Genomic DNA, 22,997 nt, shown 5'->3' on the forward strand with positions numbered 1-22,997 from the left:
AAGAAACTTATGACTTTGGCAGGAGAGAAGATACGTACGCAAGTAAAAAGAGAAAGTAAATAAACAACGTGTAACATAACTAAGATATAAGGGGAAAAAATATCACTAAACCAGGCAACCCTAAGAAAGTGTATCCAGTAAGACAGGTTATGAAGGCGAAGTAATTTAATGTATAATATCTCAAATGTAAGGAGGTCAGTGGCAAAATAAGTTAACCTTCAGACCATCTAGCTGAAATAAGATTTAAAAGATTGCTTTTTTTTTCTTTTTCTTTTTTTTTTTTGTAGATCAATTTAATCATAGCATTATGTACATAAGTAGACTCGATTAAAAGGGTCTTGTGTTGGGATGTGTTGACGGCTGGAATTATCGACCATTTCAATGCCTAATGTAGTGCAATTCACACAGGGTACTCACTGTATGTTATTGCCTGACAGGCTGAGTCATCTGTAAAATGTTATAAAGTGAAAATAGTAAAAGATTAGAGCTTTAATAGGCTGTCCTCAAAGCACATGCCACGGAACCAGCATGGGAGAAAAGACCTTAACATTTCTTAGATCGTTTACTCGTTCAAATCCAAGACAGAACAGCCTTGCTGTCAATTTTGTACACTTGAGTCAAATTATGGTGCTATAGCAAAATTTTTGTGTGCTTTTTTTTCACCGATATATCTGCATTTACTCTGTGGATCTCCAAGGACTATGAAATGCTTTACAATGTAAGGAAGCAAAAAGAGTTAAATTGTTTTTCTAGGACCATAGAGAAACAAAATAGGAAAAAGAAGCTGAGTATTCTGCTCTTACAAGCCTCTCTTATGATAAAATTGGAGCCAAGATTCTGTGAGACACTATGAATAATAATACTTTTTTTCCCCATTAATAATAGGTATCTTTTGGAAAGTGAGAGATAGCTCAAAGCTACTTATTTCTTGACAGACTTGGTGGGGGTTGGGGGGAGTCGATACCAAAATCTTTTGTTCCCTTGGATTCAGACATAAATTTTTGTCCTGGCAGTGATCAGAGAGAAAATTCTTCAAGAGTTTTTGATTGGATTTACAGAATCAAATTCAACCTTCTGGAAAGAAGGCATTGATTACTATAATATAGACGAATAAGATGAAAGAAATAGATTGTGAAGGGAATGAAAACAATGAAATTTGAGGAGCTGATTAATGGATTGGCCAGGGCTCTTTGATATCTAACATTTACATAAATTACTCTTATCACGAGTGTCCATCAAATGCAAGACTCTGAGATTCGGGGCCACAAGAGCTATTAATATGAGTACCAGAGAAAACACTAGATATGGTCCTACCCATGGTGACCGTGGCGTACTCACTGATAAAGTCAGACTGAGGTAGACCTGCTCGGTCCCAGACCCCGAACGCCCCAACTGGTAGAGTGCCTCCGCCACGACCTCCTCTCTCAGGACCCCATCAAATTCCTCCTGCAAAAAAATATCAGAAAAGTGGACAAAGAGAGGACTTTCATTACAAAACAAACATCCACCGTATCATACCCAGCACTTACTTAATCTATTACATATCCAGGAGTTGAGCCCTCCACAATTTACAAACCCCAAAGAAAATTCTGTGTTGAAACTTCTGTGTTTAATCATAATATGGATGATTAAAGAAAAATATCTATCAAATCAAAGTTTCTATTGCTACCAAATTTTCAGGTGGTCACTTGTATTAAGTATTCACAGTGGAATTCACACAAGGACATAGCAGTAGGGACGTCAGCATTAGTGGCGATAGTTAACACTGATTAAGTGTGTTTCCTTTCCAGGCACATGCTAAGGGCTCTCAATGGATCAACTCATGTCATCCTCCTCATGACCTTCAGTAGGTGATCCGAGCTCCATTTTACAGATGAAGAAATTAAGGCTTACAGATGTTCACTTGCTTGAAACCACACAGCGAGTATGTGACAGAGCCAGAACACAAATCCGAATCTTTGTAACCCTAGAGCAGTTCTAATGCTTGGCTGCTTGCCCACACCCCAAAGGTGGCTACACGAAATGGAGGCAATTACTTCTGTAATCTGGTATTCTTGCTGGAGAAAACAGGTCCTCAGTTTGCTTCCTATTGGCTAATTTTGCTGGATTTATATATCTTATAACATTTAAAAAGGTAATCATCGTTTCCATAAGGAGGCAGGCCCTTGGTCTACAGACACTGAGGGACCGGTAGTGGCCCAACATGCTCTTTCTTCAATCATGACAGACAGAAGAGATAGCAGGTGGGTCAGTGCTATGTTCATGCTGCTTTTAACTCCGTAACCACCAACACATTCGCAGTTCCATCGGTATGAGGACACAAAATGCAGTAAGCATCTCAGTTACACCAGCATGACTAGCGAGGGCTAGCACGTGGACGACGACAGCAAAATCCCTTTGCCAGATCTTCTCTGTTAATTCAGGAGCTAATAATGCTGCCCAGGCTGCTGGGATATAGGCTTGTGCTAGTGTAGAGACTGTCTTTCTCCCCAGATTTCCACTGGCCCAGGGAAGCAAACACAGCTCACGTGGCGAGGCACTGGGGCTGGGCCGGCTTGGTGTGAACCCCAGGTCTGCCATTTTGGGAATACAACTTTGGGCAGGTAAAGTTTTCTCTGAGTCTCAGAGTCTTCGTCTATAAATAAGAAATGTTACTACCTTTTCTTAATGTTTGAGGAGAATGGAAAAAAATAGTGTATATAAAGCTCTTAGCCCAGCGCCTAGAATACAGCAAGTGTGCTCAATAAATGACAGCTGTTACTACTAATTAAAGAAGTCGGAAATTCCACATCTTAATCTTTCATTCACCCACACCAATCAACCTGTTCACAAAATGGGGGAAAGATATTTATTTTTCTAAATAAAGTTCCAATTTCTTATATGAGGCCTGGGAAGAAATAGAGCTAGGTTTCCCTCCAAAACCTTCCACTTAAACCTCTGAAGTTAAGCTGAGCCACCCCCTCCATTTCTTGGACATGGGAAGATACTGCCCCCCTTATAGTAGGTGGATGTGTTTTTCACCGTCATCACTGATATGGAGACCAGCCACACTGTCCGCATTTGCCAAGGTCCCCAACGCAAGACTCCTCACACCTTCTTTGAGGTGCCTGCCATTTGTCAGCAGCTGCCTTTCCCCCCGGGTCTTTGGTTATTTTCAGACCTTTTCAGCTCTGTTTTTATCTAGGGGGACTTCAGAATCTCCAAGGACGGTCATTCAACACCCTTACTACTTCAAGCACATGTGCATACACGTGTTTCTTTACTTTCTCCGCCCTGGACGCCTTAGAATTGATCTCTGCGCAGCCTCTGCCACTCACTCCCATGGCCTGGACATGGTCATCAGGCTAAACTGCTGCACCCTAGAAACCTCAGACCCAGGGATTCCATTCCTCTCTAATCCCGCAACTGCCTACACCCCAACTTTTCCAACACCTACTGAACTTGTTCTCTGACCACAACAGAACCCCCTGTCTGCTCATCCTTCCCTTTTTCAGAGTCTGTCTGTCCCCTCCTGTCTCTACTTCTTTCCCTGTTGGGAAGCCCATGAGCAATTTCAATGTCTCTCTACCCTCAAGTCTCTGACTGCTTGTGCCCCGATTGCAACTACCACATACATACCCAAACCTGAATCAAGTTCACAGTCAACTACTGTGCTGAGGCAGGGACAGTGTCATGTTCATCATTCACATGGGATGAAAATCTTTATAGCACATGCCAGACAAGTACATAAGCGATTTCAGGAGTGTGAGAAATACTACAAAAGAGGTGAGCAGGATGCTTCGACTAGAAGCAGGGTGCCCCTTTTCCATCAGTTCTAGTGGGGAACAAAAGGAGAAAGGTCAGAAAAGAGGGCCAGAAGGGTATTGCAGGCCAAAGAGGAAACGTGCACAAAATCTCAAAGGCAAACTTGAGCCTGGCCCATTGGGGGAACTACAAAGAGTTCAAAACAGCTGAAGCATAAAGTGGGAAGGGAGGAAATTCAGTGTCTGGCACATGGTAGGCGTTCAAACATGGGTTGAATGAATGAAAGAACCTATTCCTCCCCCCGAACTGCTGAGCGGGGTGGAAAAGGCCGCCCACACATGCATCCTGGTGGCACTCTAAAGTCGACTGTTAGCTGGGCTTCAGCGCTATTAGTCTCTGGCTCCTCGTCAGCTGCCTTCCACCTCCCACTGAGGCTGCTCAGCTCCTCGTGGCTGTCCTCAAGCTGTCCAGGGCCTCCACGCCTTCGTCCTCCCTCTCAGCAGATGCCTTTCTCTTCTACTTTTGAGGCGAAGTAGAAACAATCAGACGTGAACCCCCTCGACACTGCACACCTGGCCTAATGCTTCTCGCTTGGGTCTCAGAGGTAACCTTCTTCTCCACACTCAGGTGCCACTCGCTCTGCTTCTTCAGGGACCTTGCTCAGGAGCCATCAGGTCTGCTCCCCTTTGCCTGGGATTTCAACCAGTCACTGTCCACTGTCATTCTCCAATGTGTTGCTTCTCCAGCTCTGTAGGTAGGTCCTAAAAGGGCTCTCCTCGGTCCTGCCTGTTCCTTCAGCCATAGCTGTTGTCTCCTTTATAACCAAGCTCTTCTGGAGTTGCTGCCTGATCCTTTAGTTCCCCTTCCTCACCTCCCATTCACTCTTCAACTCACTGCAGTTAGGCTTCTGCCTTCGCCACATCACAAAACCACAAGGGCCAAGGCCCCCAAAGACCCTCAGCAAAGCTAATGAGCACTTTTAGGCCTTTTCCCACTCACCATATTGGCAGCAAAAGTATTCCCATGTTCTCAAGACTCTTTCTTGCCGTGGCTTCCCTGTCACACAGCTCTCCTTTCTTCTCCTATTTCTCTGACCAGGGCTTTCCAGTTTCCTTCCCTGACTCTTCCTCATCTGCCCGCCACTTAAATGCCTGGACGCCAGGGTTCAATGCTTGGCCCTCCTCTTCTCTTCTCTGTTTTCTTCCTGGCTGATTGCACAGACTCCAATGCTGATGATTCCCAGGTCTCCTACTCTGAGCCCCTTCCCCTGATTTCCAGAGTCACATGATTCATATAGCCAGCTCCTTAATACACAGCTGCCCCTGTCCATTTCCTATTGTAGTTAATGGCCTAATATCCCTCCCTCCCCAGAAGACCACTCTATACACCTACCAGTCCTCCCAGACTTCTAATATTCAATTAGGAACTGTCCCATGTCAGATAGTTCAAATGTTTTCATCTTTAGCCTCCTTCCCATTTCCACTTCCGCTGCCTTAATTGGCTCTTGTCTCTCCCCCTAGATATTGTTAGGGTCTCACTCATCTCTGTGCCTCTAATTTAATCCCTACTCAGCCACCAGAGCAGTTCCCCACTGGTTAGAAACCCAAGCCCACAGTCCACACAACAGCACGAAGCCCTGCCCTACCTGGCCCTGCTTTTCTGCTCTCACCTATAACTGGAAAAGCTGCCTTCTGCCTGCCCACGCACCACCTCTCCACCCAGACAAGAGACTACTTTCCTGAATGTCTTCCGCGATCCCTGCAATACAGCTGTCAACGGTACATGGATGGCTGTGTATATATATATACACTTCACATGCTGAATAGCTATGATTTACTCCCATTGAGAGCAGGGCCCGTGTATGTCCTCAATCCCGTTGTCATTATCTTCTAGCATTACTGTTGCTATCATGCATTACATCTACAATTTTTTGAGAGCCGAGTGTGTATCAGATACTATATTAAGAATGTTCACATAGCTTCTCATTACATGTGATGGTTCTAACCGTCTAATGCGTAGGCATTATTATTCACATTCGGTTACTGGCAAAGAGTGGTTTTCATGCATCAGACCCATATAATGAGCCCAGACACTTCTTTTGCCCTATATACAGAGGGTGCCAAAAAATGTATACACATTTAAGGAAAGGAAGAAACTGTATTAAAATTGTAATACTCAATATATACCGATAACAAAAGATGAACACAAGTCATGTATATACCCCTTTTTTTGGCACCCCCAGTAGTTAGAGTGCTTTCTACATAGCAATCACTCAATGAATGTTCAATAGAGGCTAAATTAATTAAATCACTTAATGGGCTGTGGTTAGTAGATAAAAACATGTAAGTTATTATTTGTATTAGTAACAGTACAAATAATTTATTATGCTAAGTATTTTATATATACGATCTTATTTAATTCTCAGAACTCTCCTATCAGATAGGTATTATTATAATTCCCATAGTACAGATGAGACAGAGAGGTGAAGTAACTTGCTCAAAATCTCACAACTAACAAAAGGCTTTCCATGAGCCCAGGGCAGTATTCTGAATAACTGGTCTGTACTACCTCCCTTAAGTTCATAAGGGCTGCTGAGGTCTGAGGCCAATTGTATCACAGCCACTCTGTAATCATTGTGACCATATCATGGCATTATAAATCTTAACTAGGCTGAGACATGGAAAGTAAATCACTGAACAGAAAAGCCCAAATGTTTCCTTTGAAACTTTGCAGTTTATTCAGTACATTGAAACTTATGAGATACTATAAAAAGCTAACATAGAATGTGAGAACACAAAATAAATATTACTATTCAGAATGAAAAAGAACTAATACACTTTTTCCACATATATCCTAGAAGCCAAAAAGGAATACTAACCAGTTCAAGTCAACCCCCCCATGGTTTGTTCCTGGCATACTCAAGACAGATTAACTATGGCACTAATGAACCCCATAACTGATGAGCATGCATTAATTACAATAATAAAGTGAACTGGTGAGTCATTTGTGAATTCCTCTGGGGTAGAAGCTGGTGGAAACCATATAAACATCTTGAACTTGTAAAAACAATGCTACAGGTTTGCAGTCGTCACTGTTAAGAGTGGCAAAGTAAACCAACAAAAGATGAACAAAGAAGTCCTAATTTCCTAAGGTCGACTTTAAGCAAAACTAGTGTGTAACTAGCCCATGCAGAAGGAGGCAGAAGAGGAAAGATGAAATGGGGGTGGGGTGTGGGGGTGGTGGTGGACAAAATGGGCCCAATGTTGAAAGTGAACAAAAGGACATTACAAAACAAGGGAAGCCAAGTGGGGGGAAAGTGTTAAGGGGTTAATGGTGGACTCAGAGGAACAGAAGACATTGCAAGTTAGGGAGGAGAGAATGAGAAGAAATAAGACTACTGGGAATAAGGAAAAGCATGTGTGACAGAGAATGGGCAAAACAAAAAGAAATGTATTTGGCCTCAAGGCAGAAAAGTGACCAGGGAAAGGAGAAAGATGCAAAGAGGGGAAGCCAGAATGTCACAGATCTGGGACATTAGAAACATTCTGTTTCTCTGTGTCACATCTACTTCTGAAAAGAATCTGCAGCAATCTGTACTACGAAGGAAGGGGGAAGGGGAGAGAAAAACCTAGTCTAAAGAAAAACGACTGAAATTAAGAAAAATATTGATTTGAGTTTCCCGGCAGCCAAAGCGGAAAACCTAACAGGTTGTTGAAAGGCATCAAATCAATTTATGCTTTTGGAAGAAAACAAATAATATACTAGAAGCCAAGAGAAGGGAGTGATGTGATGAGAAGTGGAAAGGGGCAGGGAGACAGGTAATTGGCTAAGAAAGGAACAGGATGATACTAAGTGTAAGAAAGAAGTAGAATTGGGTGGTGGTTAGAAGAGGTCCTGTAGAACAGAGGGAATTTGTATTAATACGAAAGGCAAAGCCACCACCCCGGGCAATATACATGGGGATGCCGGGAACATTCTCCACATCCTAAAATACTCCACAGTGTGTGTGTGTGTGTGTGTGTGTGAGTGTGTGCGTAGCGTGCGTGTGTTGCTTGTATAATGCATCATAAGCCCCTGACAGAAGTCATATATTAAACTTTTAAGTCACTTAATGTTTGAGGAAGCAGTTATCAGATTATTTCAAACAAGTAATTTTTTTTCCCCTAGAGGAAGAAGGATGAAGGGACTAGAAGTGGGGGAGAGTGTTGGAGTACTTGACACTCACAGGGAAAAGGAGCAGAGGATGCCAGACAAAGACGAACTCTCCCTATTCACACTACTGTCAAGGTTTAATTCTGACAAAGCCGTAACTCCCATACAAACGGATATTTTCTCATAACAACGCTGTGTAACTTGACCAAGAAACCAAATGCGCTAATGAAAAATAAAGACGACGTGGAGACATTTCAACAAGGGGTGAGGAAACTAGGTAACAGAAATGGGGAAAAAGAGGGAGAGCCTCGGAGTGGTCAGGAAGAGCAACTCCTGGAGGCAAAAGCCCAAGGAACCGGCTGGCTAACCCGCGGCCTGGAGAGCCGTGTGTCGGGGAGCTGCTGCTGAAGTAGCCAAGTAGCAGGGCCCCAAGACTGCAGAAAGGAGTGAGGGTGGGGGAGGGCAGGCACACCTCCAAATTCTGCATCTCTGACTCTGAGGACTCCTCGGATTCCACTTCTTCCTCGTCCTCGCTCTTGTCTCCGTCTGCGTCTGACTCCTGATATCTGTGGATGAGCTGCTGGAGCAGGTAGGAGGAGGCTCTGAAGTGAGGACCTTTCAGTCTCTGCCCCATGGGAAAAGAAGACCTGCGCTCTTTTTCTGAGCGCAACATCATCGACTGGGCTCCAGTTCGTGAATTGCCCAAGCTTCCCTGGAGAGAGGAAGGCTTCGGCCACTGGGAATTGCTCCCGGAGGTCGCCATCTTGTTTACCTTGGTTGCCTAGGAGACTGAAACCCTGGGGGGAAGGTGCCGCAAGGGATTCTGGGGGCTGTAGTCTCCGCCCCTTCGCGCGTCCTCTCTTTTAGTCAGCACCGTGGCAGGCAGGCGACTTGCCCTTTTTGTCTGCCTCTTCTGTACTTTTCATTTCTCCTTAGTCTATTCAATATCCGGCTTTCTTTTTCTTTGTCTTTCTTGTTTTCATCTTTTCTCTTTGCATCTATTTTCTTTGTGTCCAACTGTCTGTTTTCTCCCGAACTTGAGGCCTTCTTAGAGATTTTTCATCCCACCCTAAGGTCACTGTCTGCCCCCCACATCCTGTTTCATTCAGGAAGGCTCTTTTCCCCGAGTTGTACTTTGGAAGTGTTAGCTGTTTCTCTAGTACTCTCTGTTGGAAAGCTAATAACGCTGAAATTTTACTCTACACAGAGTGCGGTGTTAGGAGAGGAGTGTGTGCGTAAATAAAAGCCATGGCTCCTGACCTTATGGCTTAATTGTAGATAATAAGCTTAATTGTAGATAAGAAACTACCACACAAGGACTGAGAGCCGATTTGCAATGAATTTACATTCCTCCCCTCCTCCCCCATGATAAGCCATGTCCTTGGGGAGAAAAACTAGCAGTGGTGGAACAATCCAAACAAAGAGGAAGAAATGACTGTCAAATTGACACTGAAAAGCTATTAGCATCCCATAAATAATGGTATTAGTCAAGTGACCTGCATTGGTAATTATTTTTATCTTTTTGCATAGGTTCTCTTTGCAGTTTCATGAAATACTCTTATAAGATTGCAACGCATGATTTTAGGCTAGTGTGACTTGATGTGGCCCAGATCCCATAGCCTTATGCTCCACTAAGTAGACAGACACTGTATAGAAAAGCAGAATGAACATTACAGTAACTCTTATTGCCATAGTGATGACGACAGAGATCCTTGCCCGGAAGTCACCCTCATTCTCCTGTGTTACAGGGCCTTTTCTCCATGCTTCAGTGATAGCAGTTAACAAATACAAAATGATCCTGTCAATGGTTGTCAGGGGAGAAGGAGAAAAACTGTGGACACCGTCCATTCTTTCTCAGTGCTTTAGGGACCATTAAAACTGACATAAAGCTTTCAGAATTACCTTTCTTATCTTACTAGTCATAAATGTAAAGGCCACAGTGAAAGTATCTGTCTGCCAGACTCATCTTGCTACTTGCTTATGTCTTTTTCCAGTGGGTAGACATTCCTCCAAGGGCTATTTCCCCACCTTCATCCCCATAGGACCTGGCTCCAGCTAACTGACATAGGGAAGAATGGGGCAGAAAATATAAAAATGGAAACCTAGTATGCTTTTTTTGTTGTTGTTGTTTTTCCCCAATAACTTAATCAGCATTTCTAGCAAAGCAAGTTTTGCCAATGTCAAAACTTGGAAAAGTGTCTTAAGACAGTCGGTTAGGATCTTTCAAAGGATAATTTTCAAAAAGTTAAATACATGATTCTCATACAAAAACTAGACTGAAACACATGTGATTTAATTCCACCCATCAGTTAATTAGGGAACCAGTAAGATGGTAACAAGGTACTCACAGTCCACAAAGAAAGACATTCTGACATCAATTCACTAAGTTAATGAACTTATTGCTCTTCAGGACATTAAACTATACAGTTTCTGGAGTTATATATTTCTAAGTGTCTTGTCTCTTTTCATTGTCACATCTATCCTTTGTCTATCCCCATTTGACAGAGGAGGTCACTGAGACCCAGAGAAGTTAAATAACTGGCCCAAAGTCAAGTGATGGTGCTAAAATCCAAACTCAGGGTGACCAACTCCACAATCTGCCTTCGACTACTGCTATTGCAGGTGGAAAATGTGAGTCAAGAAAAACATACACAAGAATTCTCAGGAGGCATATACAAATGTATAAATACATATTTAAATACACATAGAAAAATACATATAGTTAAGCTTCTTAAGTATCAATAAAAGAATTCAGAGAATGACCCTTCATACAGATTCACAGCATATCAGAACTAGAAAGAACTTAAGAGCCCATCTTATCCCAACTCCTCCTTTTATAGAAAAAGAAACTGATGGCCCTCCAGGGACAATGACCACCCTTCACCCCCAAATTGCCTGACTTGTTAGCAGCTGAGCAGGAATCAGAGTCTAGATCTCTCATTGTTCACTCTTCACTCTTGTCAGCTCACCAAAATGCTACCTAGGCTGAAATTCTATCAATAGAATTCCTACTTCGGGATTCTGGGCATCAAACTCAAAGGTATGTCACTATAAAAGTTATTTTACCAGATAGACAAGACAGAATTAGGAAAAGGGAGAGGGGATGATGGGAGGGAATATTTTGTCTAAACTCTTTCCATTTAGCACAAAACAGTAATAATCATTTCTATTTGTTCATTGCTGTGAACTGAGCTATGCTCAGTGCTGTATGCATAGCTCAGTTAATTATTCTAACTGCTCTCTGAAATAGGAACTGATGTCCCCATTTTACAAAAAAGAAGAATGATGCACAGAAATGCTAAGCAAGTTGCCATGTCCAAACCAAAAGTTGGGTCCAAACCAAAACTCCAACTCAGGTTTCCCTGGATCCAAAGCCCTTAATCTTAACCATTAATACTCTACTTTCTCCAGGAGTAAGAATTAGTTTCTCAGAAAATAATTGTGAGGTTGTGAGGCATGGAGAGCCTGGTCCTGGTGAGATACTTAAAATGAGAGAGAGAGAGAGAGAGAGAGAGAGAGAGAGAGAGAACACATGCACACTGGGGGCCAGGCAGGAACACCCCCCGGTTTCTGGAGCCAGGGAAGTGGATAGTGGGGTGGGCAAAGGCAGTGGGTCTTCTGTGACAGCTCTGCATTCTTACCCACTTGGGTGACAGGAAGGAGAAAGTGGAAGAGTGTCACCACAGATGTCCTGGCTCAACAATCAGACAAGCAGAGTTCCCTCTTACTTAGTCTTTTGTTCTATTCAGATCTTCAATTGATTGGATGAGGCCCACCCATGTTAGGGAGGATGATTTGTTTTAATCAGTGTACCGATTCAAACGTTCATCTCATCCAGAAACATTTATAAATGCACCCAGAATAATATTTGACCAGTGTCGGGGCATCCCAGGGTCCAGCCAAGTAGACACAAAAAAATTAACCCTCACAGAAGGTGACACTAATGGGTGGTTTGTAAGCAAGGGGTGGAAAGAAAGTCCTTTGCAATCTGTGAAAAGGAAAAAGAACAAATCTCCTATCTTTTACTGCCTTTGTACCAGCCATCCTGTCCAACCTAGGGGGCCTCCTGGGTGCTCTGCTTGAACCTCATTCTCCATTTCATGCCCTACTGGGGGGCACTCTTGCCTCCCGTAAAGTCTGCGATGATGCAAACCACTAAGAGTATTAAAAGGTCTAGGATGCACATAGAAAAAGTAATAATAAAAACAATAATAATAATAATAGAGCCACACACATGAAAAACTGCAAGTAGACAAGCTTTGGAATTCTTTTCCCTTCAAATGAAACAATATATAATTCAGAAGTGGGAAGAGGATGGTAAAGAGAGAAATCGGACCTTGAGTCATGTCACAGGGCCTTTTTGTCAGTCCTGGGCCACTGGCAACGCACACATCTGGATAACAAAATTCAGTAACCGTCAGAAGAATAGGCTAGAATCCTGAACTTTGGTCTCTTACTGCCCTCAGGTACCCAGGTGGGCAAATCTCCTTGAATTATTTATCTGCTTTGTAAAGAGTTTTGAAGATACAAACAGCTCTGAATATGCATAGTATTTTCATTATAAATAAAGAGAGGCTTAGGGCATTTTTCAAAGTTCATTAATTATTGAGGTCCCCTCAAGCAGCTCTCACTCTGTCATGTTTTGATTTTTGTTCCTGACCAAATCAAGTGACTCAAGAGTCCATCTTGATTATGAATTCATTCAGAAAGCAACTTATAGCTTTTATAACGTTATGTTGAATAAAAAATCAGGTTGGAGAAATGTGATTTTAACTGCTGAGGTACTGAATTGCTCTTTATACTACAGCTTTCTAAAAAAATTGTGGCAAAATACGTATAACACAAAATTTACCATCATAGGCATTTTTAAGTGTACAGTTTGGTGGCATGAAGTATATTCACATTGCTGTGCAACCGTCACCACCCCAGAATTCTTTTCATTGTGAAAAACTGAAACTCTGTACCCATCAAACAATAATTCCACATTCACCTTCCACCCCAGTCCCCAGCATCTGCCATTCTATCTTCTGCCTCTTTGAGCTTGAGCAGTCTAGATACCCCATGTAAGTGGAATCAATCAGTCTTTGTTTTTTTGTGACTGGTTTATGTCACATAGCACAATGGCCGAATGGTTTATCCATGCTGCCCCATGTGTCAGAAAACTTCCTTCCTTTTTAAGGCTGTATGTATAGACCACATTTTGCTTATCCATATATCTTCAGTGGACACTTGGGTTGCTTCTATCTTTTGTCTACTTTGAAGAATGCTGCTGTGAACGTGGGTGTACAGAGACTCTGCTTTCAATTCTTCTGAGTCTATACCTAGAAGAGGATTTGCTGGATCCTATGATGATTCTATTTTTAATATTTTACAGAACGGTCATACTGTTTTCCATAGCAGCTGCATCATTTTACATTCCCACCAACAGTGCACAAGGGTTCCAATATTTCCACATCATCACCAATACTTGTTATTTTCTGAGGTCTTTTTGACAGTAGTTATTCTAGTGGATGTGAGGTTATAGCTCTGGTTTTGGTTTGCATTTTTCTAATGATTAGTGGTGTTGAGCATTTTTTCATGTGCCTATTGGCCATTTGTGTATCTTCTTCCGAGAAATGTCTATTCCACTCCTTTGCCCATTTCTATGGGGTCACTTGCTCTTGTGTGTGTATGTTTGTGTGTGGTGTGTGTGTAGTTGTTGAGTTGTGAGCATTCTTTATATATTCTGGATATTAATTTTGATCAGAAATATGATTTGCAAATATTTTCTCCCATAACCCTGGGTTGTGTTTTCACTCTGTTGATTGCATGCTTTGATGCACAGAAATATTTCATTTTGATTTAGCCCAATTTATTTGTACTTCTGTTTCCTGTGCTTTTGGGGTCATACCTGAGAAATCAGTGCCAAATCCAATGGCATGTGGCTATTCTCCTGTTTTCTTCTAGGAGTTTTATAGTTTTAGCTCTATGTTTAGGTCTTCGATCCATTTTGAGTTAATTTTTATATCTGATTGAAGGCAAAGATCCAACTTCATTCTTTTGCAGGTGGACGTCCAGTTTTCCCAGCATCACTTGTTGAAAAGACACCACTACTTTCTCCAAAGTTTAAAATTCTCAGAAGAAACTAAGATTGTCTCTTTAGGCAGAGAATGTTAACAAGATGAGACTAATTACAGGCAGATACTCCGAGTACTTCACCAGTATTAACTCAATAATCTGTAAGGTATAGGCACTGGCGGTCTCCACGTCTCCCCTGCGCCATCTGTTCCCTTCCAGTCTCTGTATCCCTGGAGGGGCTGACCCTGCAGACAGTATCACCTGGCTCCCCTGCCTTCTGTCTTTTGATTGATTTTGGCCAATGGGAGGCAGGAGATAGGAGGGTAGGCAAAAGAATGGTCAGTGTTTCCCTTGCACCTCCCGCATCCCTCTGTGTCTATGGTTCCTATCTGGAGCCCCCTAACATAGCGTCGGCCCTCATCAGGCTCTGGGACACTGTTTCCCTTGATCCTTCAGTTCCTGCTGTGGCCCTGAGTATCTCAGCATCCTGTGCTGGTTTCCTTAACTCTGCCCATCCCTGTGTAAAGAGCCCCTTTATGAAATTCCCTTCAGAATCCTGCCTGAGTGGGCCTAATATCTCCTGCTGGGTCCCTGACTGATGAGAATGGTAAGTGAACATGAAGACACCATTTGAAAGGAGCGAATGAAACTGATTAGTCTAGTAAGATTTTCACCCTGATACTTACATTCTATTCGTAAGTTGAAGGTTGGGTGAGAGAGGCCCAGGAGTTGGCCCTCCTCTCTCCTCTCTCCTCTCTCCCCTCTCCCCTCTCCCCTCTCTCCTCTCTTTCTCTATCTCTCTCTTTCTATTTCTCTCTCTCTCTCTCAGTGGGGAACGGGCGGGGTAGTATAGGGGAAGGGAAGGGAAACTCTGAAGTTACTTTTTTAAAGGGTAAGCTTCCAGAGGGAAAACAATGTGAAAGATTGCCATGGGGATATGAAAGACAGTTTGGGGAATATAATCAATAATGTAAAGATTTTGTAGGGTGTCAGATGGGCACATGTCTTATTAGGGAGACCACTTCATGGACGGTGTAGATGCCTGACCACTGCACTGTACACCTGAAGCTGAAGCTGAATAATATTGTATGTCAACTACAATTTAATATATAAACTCATGGGATATGGAGTACAGCATAGGGAATAGAGTCAATGGAATTGTAATGGGTATATACCATGTCAGAGGGGTAACAGATTGGGGGAGGAGGGTTATCACTGTGTGAGGGGTGAAATGTCTAACTACTGCATTGTTTTCTACACTTGAAACTAAAAATAAAACAAAATAAAATAAACAGTGTAACAGATCAATATTCCTTGTCAAGTACTGAAGATGGCTATTCTAAGCAGACCACTAGTAGGATTTTACACCACTAGCAGCTTAAAGCTGCCAGAAGGGTTTCTCCAGTCTCCCCAAACCTAGTCAAGAAGTGAAGCATTATTTATATACCACTCAGCCATAGAAATATGTTTATAATTTGGGCATTAGAAGTAAGCCCAGGGCGGGAGTACATTAAGCAATAACTTATATCAGAAGTGAATGAGAGAGATAGCACAAATCTAGGATTACACAAGAATTCTATTTCTTTCAGTCTTGCTCCTTTAGTCATCTCTCAAAGGAAATGTATCTCCTCTTGGCTCATTTCTTTTCAATGCATTTGAACCTAATAGATGGGCAAACACCATCCACACCCACATCCACCTCAGTTATTGAATGTGATTGTATCTGGAAGGTACTTCTACCATCTAGCTGGACTTAAACCATTCTGTAAACTACACCCAGAATTTTGTACCCTCGGGGCAAAAACTTGGCACAGGTCTAGTCAGAATTACAGCACTTCCTACACCTGCCAGCCACCCACATTGCTGATTCACTCTGTAAGACGATGCTTCTGTACTCACAAATGTCCCCGACTACCTCCCAATAGCAGCTCTCAGAATCTCAGGCTTACACCTCGGAAGGGAATAATCAATGCACTACTTGTGGGATAGTTTGTAAACCCAACCTATTCCTAGGATGAGTCGTCACAATTTACAAGACGTTACATTGGCTAATTCCTAGTCCTTTGCCATCTCAAAAATTACCGTGTAAGTTAAAATTTAAAAGAAATAAATGTATATGGATCATAGTTAAAAATATAGAGATACTCTCCATGCCCAGTTAACTCATCCGTATTCAAACAATGACTAGGAGGCTGGGAAAGAGGATTTCCAAATTCGATTCATATCTACCCATCCAACCATTTCTCAAAGTAGTTGCCAAGTCTTCTTAGATAAATCCTAAACAATATCTTATATTTTCATTATGCTTATTTTTAAAAATGAAAGTAAAAAGACAAAGTATTTTTCGCCCTGACAATAAACCTGTACAGGCAGAGAAAGTAAAAAGACAAAGTATTTTTTGCCCTGACAATAAACCTGTACAGGCTGCTTTAGAAGCAGCCACATTATTTAACTGATGAATTAGTAGAAATATGTGGAAGAGAAGGTAGGATTTTAAAGTTAACACTGAATAACAATTAGGTTTTATTGTCATTAAAATTCCACTTTCAGCGTCTAGTAATTTTCTTTTGACTACAAAAAACATTAGTTTTTCTGAATAAAGAGGAAAAAGATCTACATTGTTTTACAACAGAACCCACTGAAGAGGCTGCCACTGTAGTAAGAGGTTGTCATTTGAATCGCGTAGACAGTGTGAAAATGAATAAAGGAAAACCTCATTCAAAATGGACTCTGGAAGCCACAAAGGAAGGATTCTCAGACACATGTCATTCATTACAGCTTACTTTACACACTCCAGAAGGAAGAAGCTTACTTTACACACCCTAGCAGGAAGAAGGAAGATTTTCTCCTTGCCCAGCAACAACCCAGCCAATAAGAAGCCACCAAAACCTTGAACTCTCACTCTCTTCCAATCAACTTTCATTCAAAACTGCCCCTCCAAACTCCTCCCTTTCTCTATAAAAGCACGCTCCTCTCCTTTGTTTTCTGGACTCGCCTATGGTCCGCCATAGTTTGCATGTCTCAAATTGTGATTCCTCTATGATTGCCAAATAAACTCAATGTTCCTGGCCAAACTGCTTACCTTTTGTTTTAAAGGTTGACAACCGGAAGAGAGGAATAGGAGAGAGGAAGATTGGTAAAGAAAGAATGCCCTGGGGTGAATGTGAGAACCCTGAAAGCATGAGCAAACTCACATAGGAAACAGTAACACTGTTTCCAGTGGTAGGAAAAATGATGAGGGAGTGTAGGAGGTGATAGCAGAAGCCAGCATCTGGACCCCTGTCTTCATACAGGGCACAGAGCACTGGACATCAAGCTGTCCATTATCGAGTAAACAATCAGGTGCTTTGAATGGGAAGGTTGGGGGTGTCATGCAAGGCCAAAGAGAAGTCCACTTAACTGCAAATAATAGTATTGGTTTTAAGACTTTAGCAAATTTCCATCAAGATACTGGTTGGTATATGGAATTTATTTGAGGAGAACTTGGGTTTGCAGCATGACTATGCCTTACTTCCTCTCCCTTCCCTCCCCCAAACAAATACTGGTCTACTATGAATGTCACCCAAACTATCCACCCACCTAATTCCTGATTAGAGTAATAAATATGGAACCTGAATACATTTTATGGTTAAGCAGGTCCATCCATGAATTGAGAGCAAAAGAGCATATGCATTTAAAATATGTGACAAACTATAGAATATGAGCTGTAGGCTATCAAAGCTACAATTCTGAGTTCAACCACTCAAAAACTGAACTATCTAAGGTGAGGAAAAACCACAGCAAGAGTGATGTGTGTAAATTGAAAATAGGGCCACCACTGCTAAACCTCAAGACGTCTTAGAAAATTAGATATTAATTAAAGTGAGTCTGGCAAACACCAACTCTTGGAGAAAAGCAGCAGATTGAAGAAAGCTGATTCCATAAATTCTGGAAGCTTCTGAGAATGGTTACTCTACTAGAATGGAGGAACAAGAAGTCCATCGCAAGGAGCAACAGTTAAAAACAGAGCTGCCAAGAAAGGAATGACTCAGCAAGAAGACAGCAGCCCCTTAAAAATGAAATGTGGGTCAGAGCCTCAGCCCTCCCTAGCTTTCCTAATGGCTCCTCTGAGGGTAGTTCCGTTAACATCGCTGTCTATCCCTTAAAAAGGAAAACGAACAGCCCATGATCTCATCACAGCACTAAAAGGGGTCACATTTTAGTTAGCAAATGGCAGTCTCTCTTTGTAATTTACATACTAAACAAGAGCTTCTAGATTCCTGGAATGTCTTAAGGGGGGACAAGAGAAATGAGAAAAGGTGGCTATGCCAACCCATGGTGTAGTCAGAGAAACTCAGCTACACACAGATGACTCATAAAGATGGGTGGGTTTTGCAATACAGTGGGAGAGATGCTAATGCTGGAGTTACGGACCAAGCGCTGAGGGAAAGCACAGGCCGCCTTGGCCAACACAGCCCTTTTGGATCCCAGCATTTCTCACTATCAAAAGCTAGTGAACAAGCAGAGTATCAAGTCCTAAGGAGGAGAGAACGGGCGTGCCAATATTTTCCTTTTTCTTGGGGTGCCCTAATTTGCTCGATTGGCTCTAGGTGCCTCTTTCTTTAATATTTATGAAAAAGACCTCATTCCACCAGTTTCCTCAGTGAACCCTGGGGAACTGTAAATTATTTCATGTGTTTCCCCTGAAAACAAATCTAGGAGGCCACGCCCCTAACAAATTAATAGGCAATTGGCCCACCCAATACTGCCACCATTTCTAACACAGATGGAACAAAAGGATTTCGTAATAAGGGTACCTGGTATATGCCAGGCACTATGCTGGGTTCTTTGTGTACATTCTGTTTCTTCATATTCAGAATAGTGGGAATTAGTACCTACCATCTGCAGACCAGATAACAGAGTTTATGTTAGGTGACTTGCCTAAGAGAACATGAACTAGTAGGTGATGCAGTAAAACATGTAAAGCCAGGTCTTCTGATCCCAAAGCCCATTCTCTTTCTAGCACTTGTGTGCATCCCGCAAAAATCTGAAATAAACTCAAGTGCCACTGAAATCTCTTGGAGGAAAAAAGCTGACATTACTTTAGGGTAATAAGTGGAATTAACAACTGGGTCACGGGATACCTAGGCTGGTATTTGCCAACCTAACATCTATTATCCCCAATCTCCACTCCGCCTCTCTTTCCTAACAAAACCTCAGTCGGCCCCCCCCCCCCCCCCAGAAACCCTCCCCTGGAGCAGCCACAGGTGCTGCTGTTTCCTGGAGGCTGGCTCCCATCTGGCTGCAGCCCCAGATTGATTTCACCCAATCCTGTTCCTTGCTGGTGATTGGATTAGGACGGTCACATAGAACTAGCCTGGCCAATGGTATGTTGCTACTGAAGGAGCTTCTGAGAATGTTTTCCTAGTTCTTTAAAAAAAGGTTCAGAGGCAGAGGTGATTTCTTCTGCGTGGATTGGGGACCCTTCCATATAGGGCTCTTGGAACTATGTCAGCCTATATCACCAGCTTTCAGAGTGGGATGGGGTCAGTGAGAGGGAGCCTGGGATTCCAAACATGGCTGCCTTCTGCCCAGGCCAAGGACCATCTTGGGTCTTTTATTATTTCCCTTAATGATGGGAACTCTTTTGGGTGTTTCCAATGGTTAACCAGCTACTTAAGTCATTTCGGTTTTTTTCCCCCCCCTTTTGGTAGAGTCTGGGGCAGTTAATCACTTCATATTCATTTCTCTCTTGTAATTTAGAGAGTTTTCTCTGTGAAATGCAAAGCAATTTCACAGAAGCCATAGGAAACTTCTCTCCCCAGGATCCTTCAGATGCTTTACAAGATCAAACAGGTATCTGTCAAGAAAGAGCACTCATCCCGGGCCAGAGCTCTTTAATGTGATAATGTGGTGACGCCTGGTCTCTGATTTCTTCAAGGGTCTGCAGACTGCACCCCACCGCCTGCCGCACCTCTTCTCCCAGTTTAGGTCTCTCTCAGCATCTTCCTCCCTCTTCTCGCTCTCAAATTCAAATGAATTTCTCAACATTCTCTGTGTTCTTTATACTCTTACCCCTTTTAGACTTTATAACTTTATGCTCGCACGGCCCCCCAGATGTTTATCCTTCAATTTGACAAATGCTCACGGACTGCCTGCTATGTGCAAAGCACTGTGGTAAGCACAGTGCAGGACGGAAACCTGGGTGACGTTCCTGCCCTCAGTGAGCTTATATTCCAATAAATGAAATACGTCAGGGTAAAGTGAGGGAAGCAGAAAGTCCAAATCAGCATCCCATTTTGACCCGCTGAAGCAGGAAGGGAAGGTGGGGCTGCGGGTATGAGTGGATGGGTGGGGGGGACGAGGGGGGATGGGTGGGCTCTCGTGCCCCTCGCCCAGGCTGTAGATCAGCTATGGCACTGACTGCAGGAGGAAGAGGCGTCCACAGCCTCTTTTCCACCTCACCCTTTCCTTGACCTCTCCTTACCCAGCCTGTTGACCCTTTTTGTGCATTTCTACCTTCTCTCTCAAATAAGGAGCTCTTTTCAACTACTTTTTAAAAAGTATTATTATTATTAATTATTATTATCATTATTGCCATTACCTTCAGTTCCCTTTTTCTCCCATAAGCTGGGTCATTCCCAGGATCTTCGAAGACTGGGTGTGAGGCAGCGGGAGGTCCAAGACGGCAAGTCCCTCCCCTCAGCCTGTGGGGTTTAATAGGAGAGAAGAGGTTAGTAGGAGAGAAGGGGCTGAGACTTGCAGGGAGGGGGCAGCTGGCTTCGCCTCCTTCCCTGTCCAGCTTCGGTGTGTGCTGAGCGCACCTGCATAGTGCTATGTGGGGTGTGACAAGGGGAGGCAGATGGGGTGCTTCCAGTGACACGTGTGCCTCGATCAGAATGGAGAATCCCATGGCCTGCATCCACGTGACTCATTCACTGCCAAAGATAAGGCAACCCACCAAGTCCTACTGCGTGGAGGGTGGGCCTCTGTCCTTATGTCACTCAGAGCTAAAAGGACCATGAGTATGGAAAACTTGAACCTCTTACTGGAAATGCTTAACTAGCTGTTCCTGGTGGTATTTAGCCTCTTTCATCTTCAGTTTTCTCATCTGAAAATTGTGGGTAATAAACAATTTGCCCAGGCTCGATGATGTAAGAATTAAATGAAATAATGTAAATGTGGCACTTAGTACAGTATATAGCACATAGAAAGCACTTCATAAATATTAGTCCTTATTCATCCCACCCCCCAAATCTTTCCATAAACATTTACTGGAATTCTAGTTTGGTCTTAGCACAAATAATATTTGTAAACTGAGTCCCATAGCCAACTCTTAAACAGGAGGAAATACTGGGTAATTTTCAAGAGCTTTCTAGCAAATTAATTGGCCAATATTTCTGAAGTAAAGAAAGATCATCTATTTGGAAACTGAGGTAGGAATCCTTACCTAGAAAACTGAAAACTGATGTGGGCGAAAAGCTTGGCAAGGACTGAAGCCCTGGTTGCCAAGAGGTAGATCTGTGTTTTTTGATAAGATGGCCACATGTGGTTACTGAGCTCTCGAAATGGGCTAGTGTGAACTGAGATGTACTGGAAGTATAAACACACACTGGATTTTGAAGATGTCATACAGAAAAAAAAAAAAATCCCCAAAAATACCTGAAACACTTAGTATTAATTATACGTCGAAATGGTAATATTTTGGACATAGTGGGTTAAATAAGATAGTTCATTAAAATATTAAATTTTATTAAAATGAATTCCACCTGTTTCTTTTTACCTTCTTTAACGTAGCCACTAGAAATTATTTAATTACTTGGGGCTCACATTATATTTTTATTGGACAATGATGATGTGGTGAGTAGTTTATGTGACAAGCCATCATGTGAAATATTCTCCACTTTTATTTGGCTTAGTAAGTTTTGGTGAGGAGATCACATGAGATATTTTCCACTTTCATGTGCCTTAATTAATACTTAAGCACAAAGGAGTTAACTATGGTCGGGTATGAGTTAACCGTATTCTTCTACTTCCCTTCAATGCTGAACTTAACCAAGGCTTTTCTTACCCTGCTTCATAGAAAGTACTTTCTCTCATCCTGGTGCTAAAAGCATCCAAGGTCTTTTTCCCAGATGCTGCTTCTTTTGTCTCTTTCTCCCGATGCATCAATTAAGAACCCTTTGATGACTGGAGCTTCCTCTGTCAGAGAGCTCGATGCTCACCAACTAATTAACTCAGCAAAGAAAGCCAAGCTGTTATCCTGTGGGATTTGCTTTCTTACTTCCTTGGAGTCTTCACTTCCGGTTTCCTGCTATGGCCAGAAGGACAAAGTGGGGAGATCACCATGGATCTCAGGTTTGACTTCAGGCTTTTATTTTTTCCAGCTGTGAAAGACCCCTCGACAAATATTATAGCTATTTCATTGCTTTATCCTTCCACAGAGAGGAATGCATTTGTAAGGTTCAACCAGTTTTTGCCACTGACCAACGTTTCCTTTGTAAATAGTATTAAACAAACAAACAACCCCAAAACAACAACCCACATTTGAATAGATTAGAACAACCTTTAAATAGATTAAGATACTGTTTTTCTTTCCCCATTTCATTTCCTATACATGTTATTTTTCAACTGGCTTCAAAATTTCAATTCTCTTGTCTAGGTGAATGATGCCATGTTTTCTTTCAAGTTCGTATTTGCTTCCAAGTTCAACTGCCTGCCAGACGCCTCCACTTGGGAACCCCATAGACACCCCAAAGTCAATGTTTGCAAAGGAATTCCTCAACACCTGCCACACGGTCCTCCCTTCCTCACAAAATCTGTTAATGGCACTGCTGTCCTCCCAGTCCCCAGGCTCCAAATGTCGACAACGCTATGTGCAATTCCTCTCTCCCTTCCTCTCCTCTCACAAACATTTGCCAGGCCAGCATCTAACTTCCTCACTTGCCTTCATCTCCTCGCCTCCATTCTGCTGCCACGGGCCTATTTCGACCCTTCTTTGCTGTGTTCAGATGGCTGCTGCAGCCAGCTTCTTCCCTAGGCGGCTTCCTGTGTCCCGTGTGTCT

At 42.6% G+C, this 22,997-nt stretch overlaps 1 protein-coding gene across 1 annotated transcript in view; it reads right to left on the minus strand.

The window, feature by feature from the left end:
* Positions 1-9,168, minus strand: part of LRGUK (leucine rich repeats and guanylate kinase domain containing) — a 74,130-nt gene extending 64,962 nt beyond the window's left edge. The window contains exons 1-2 of the mRNA XM_074315353.2: positions 8,369-9,168; positions 1,339-1,446 (exon numbers count right to left, since the gene is read on the minus strand). Coding sequence (XP_074171454.2) covers positions 1,339-1,446; positions 8,369-8,659 — 399 coding nt within the window. The 5' untranslated portion in view covers positions 8,660-9,168. The remainder of the gene's footprint in view (positions 1-1,338; positions 1,447-8,368) is intronic.
* Between the last annotated feature and the right edge of the window lie 13,829 nt (positions 9,169-22,997).

This window comes from Rhinolophus sinicus, chromosome 8 (assembly GCF_057876585.1).
Source record: "Rhinolophus sinicus isolate RSI-liver-muscle chromosome 8, RSI-T2T, whole genome shotgun sequence".
In the NCBI taxonomy this organism is placed as follows: Eukaryota; Metazoa; Chordata; class Mammalia; order Chiroptera; family Rhinolophidae; genus Rhinolophus; species Rhinolophus sinicus.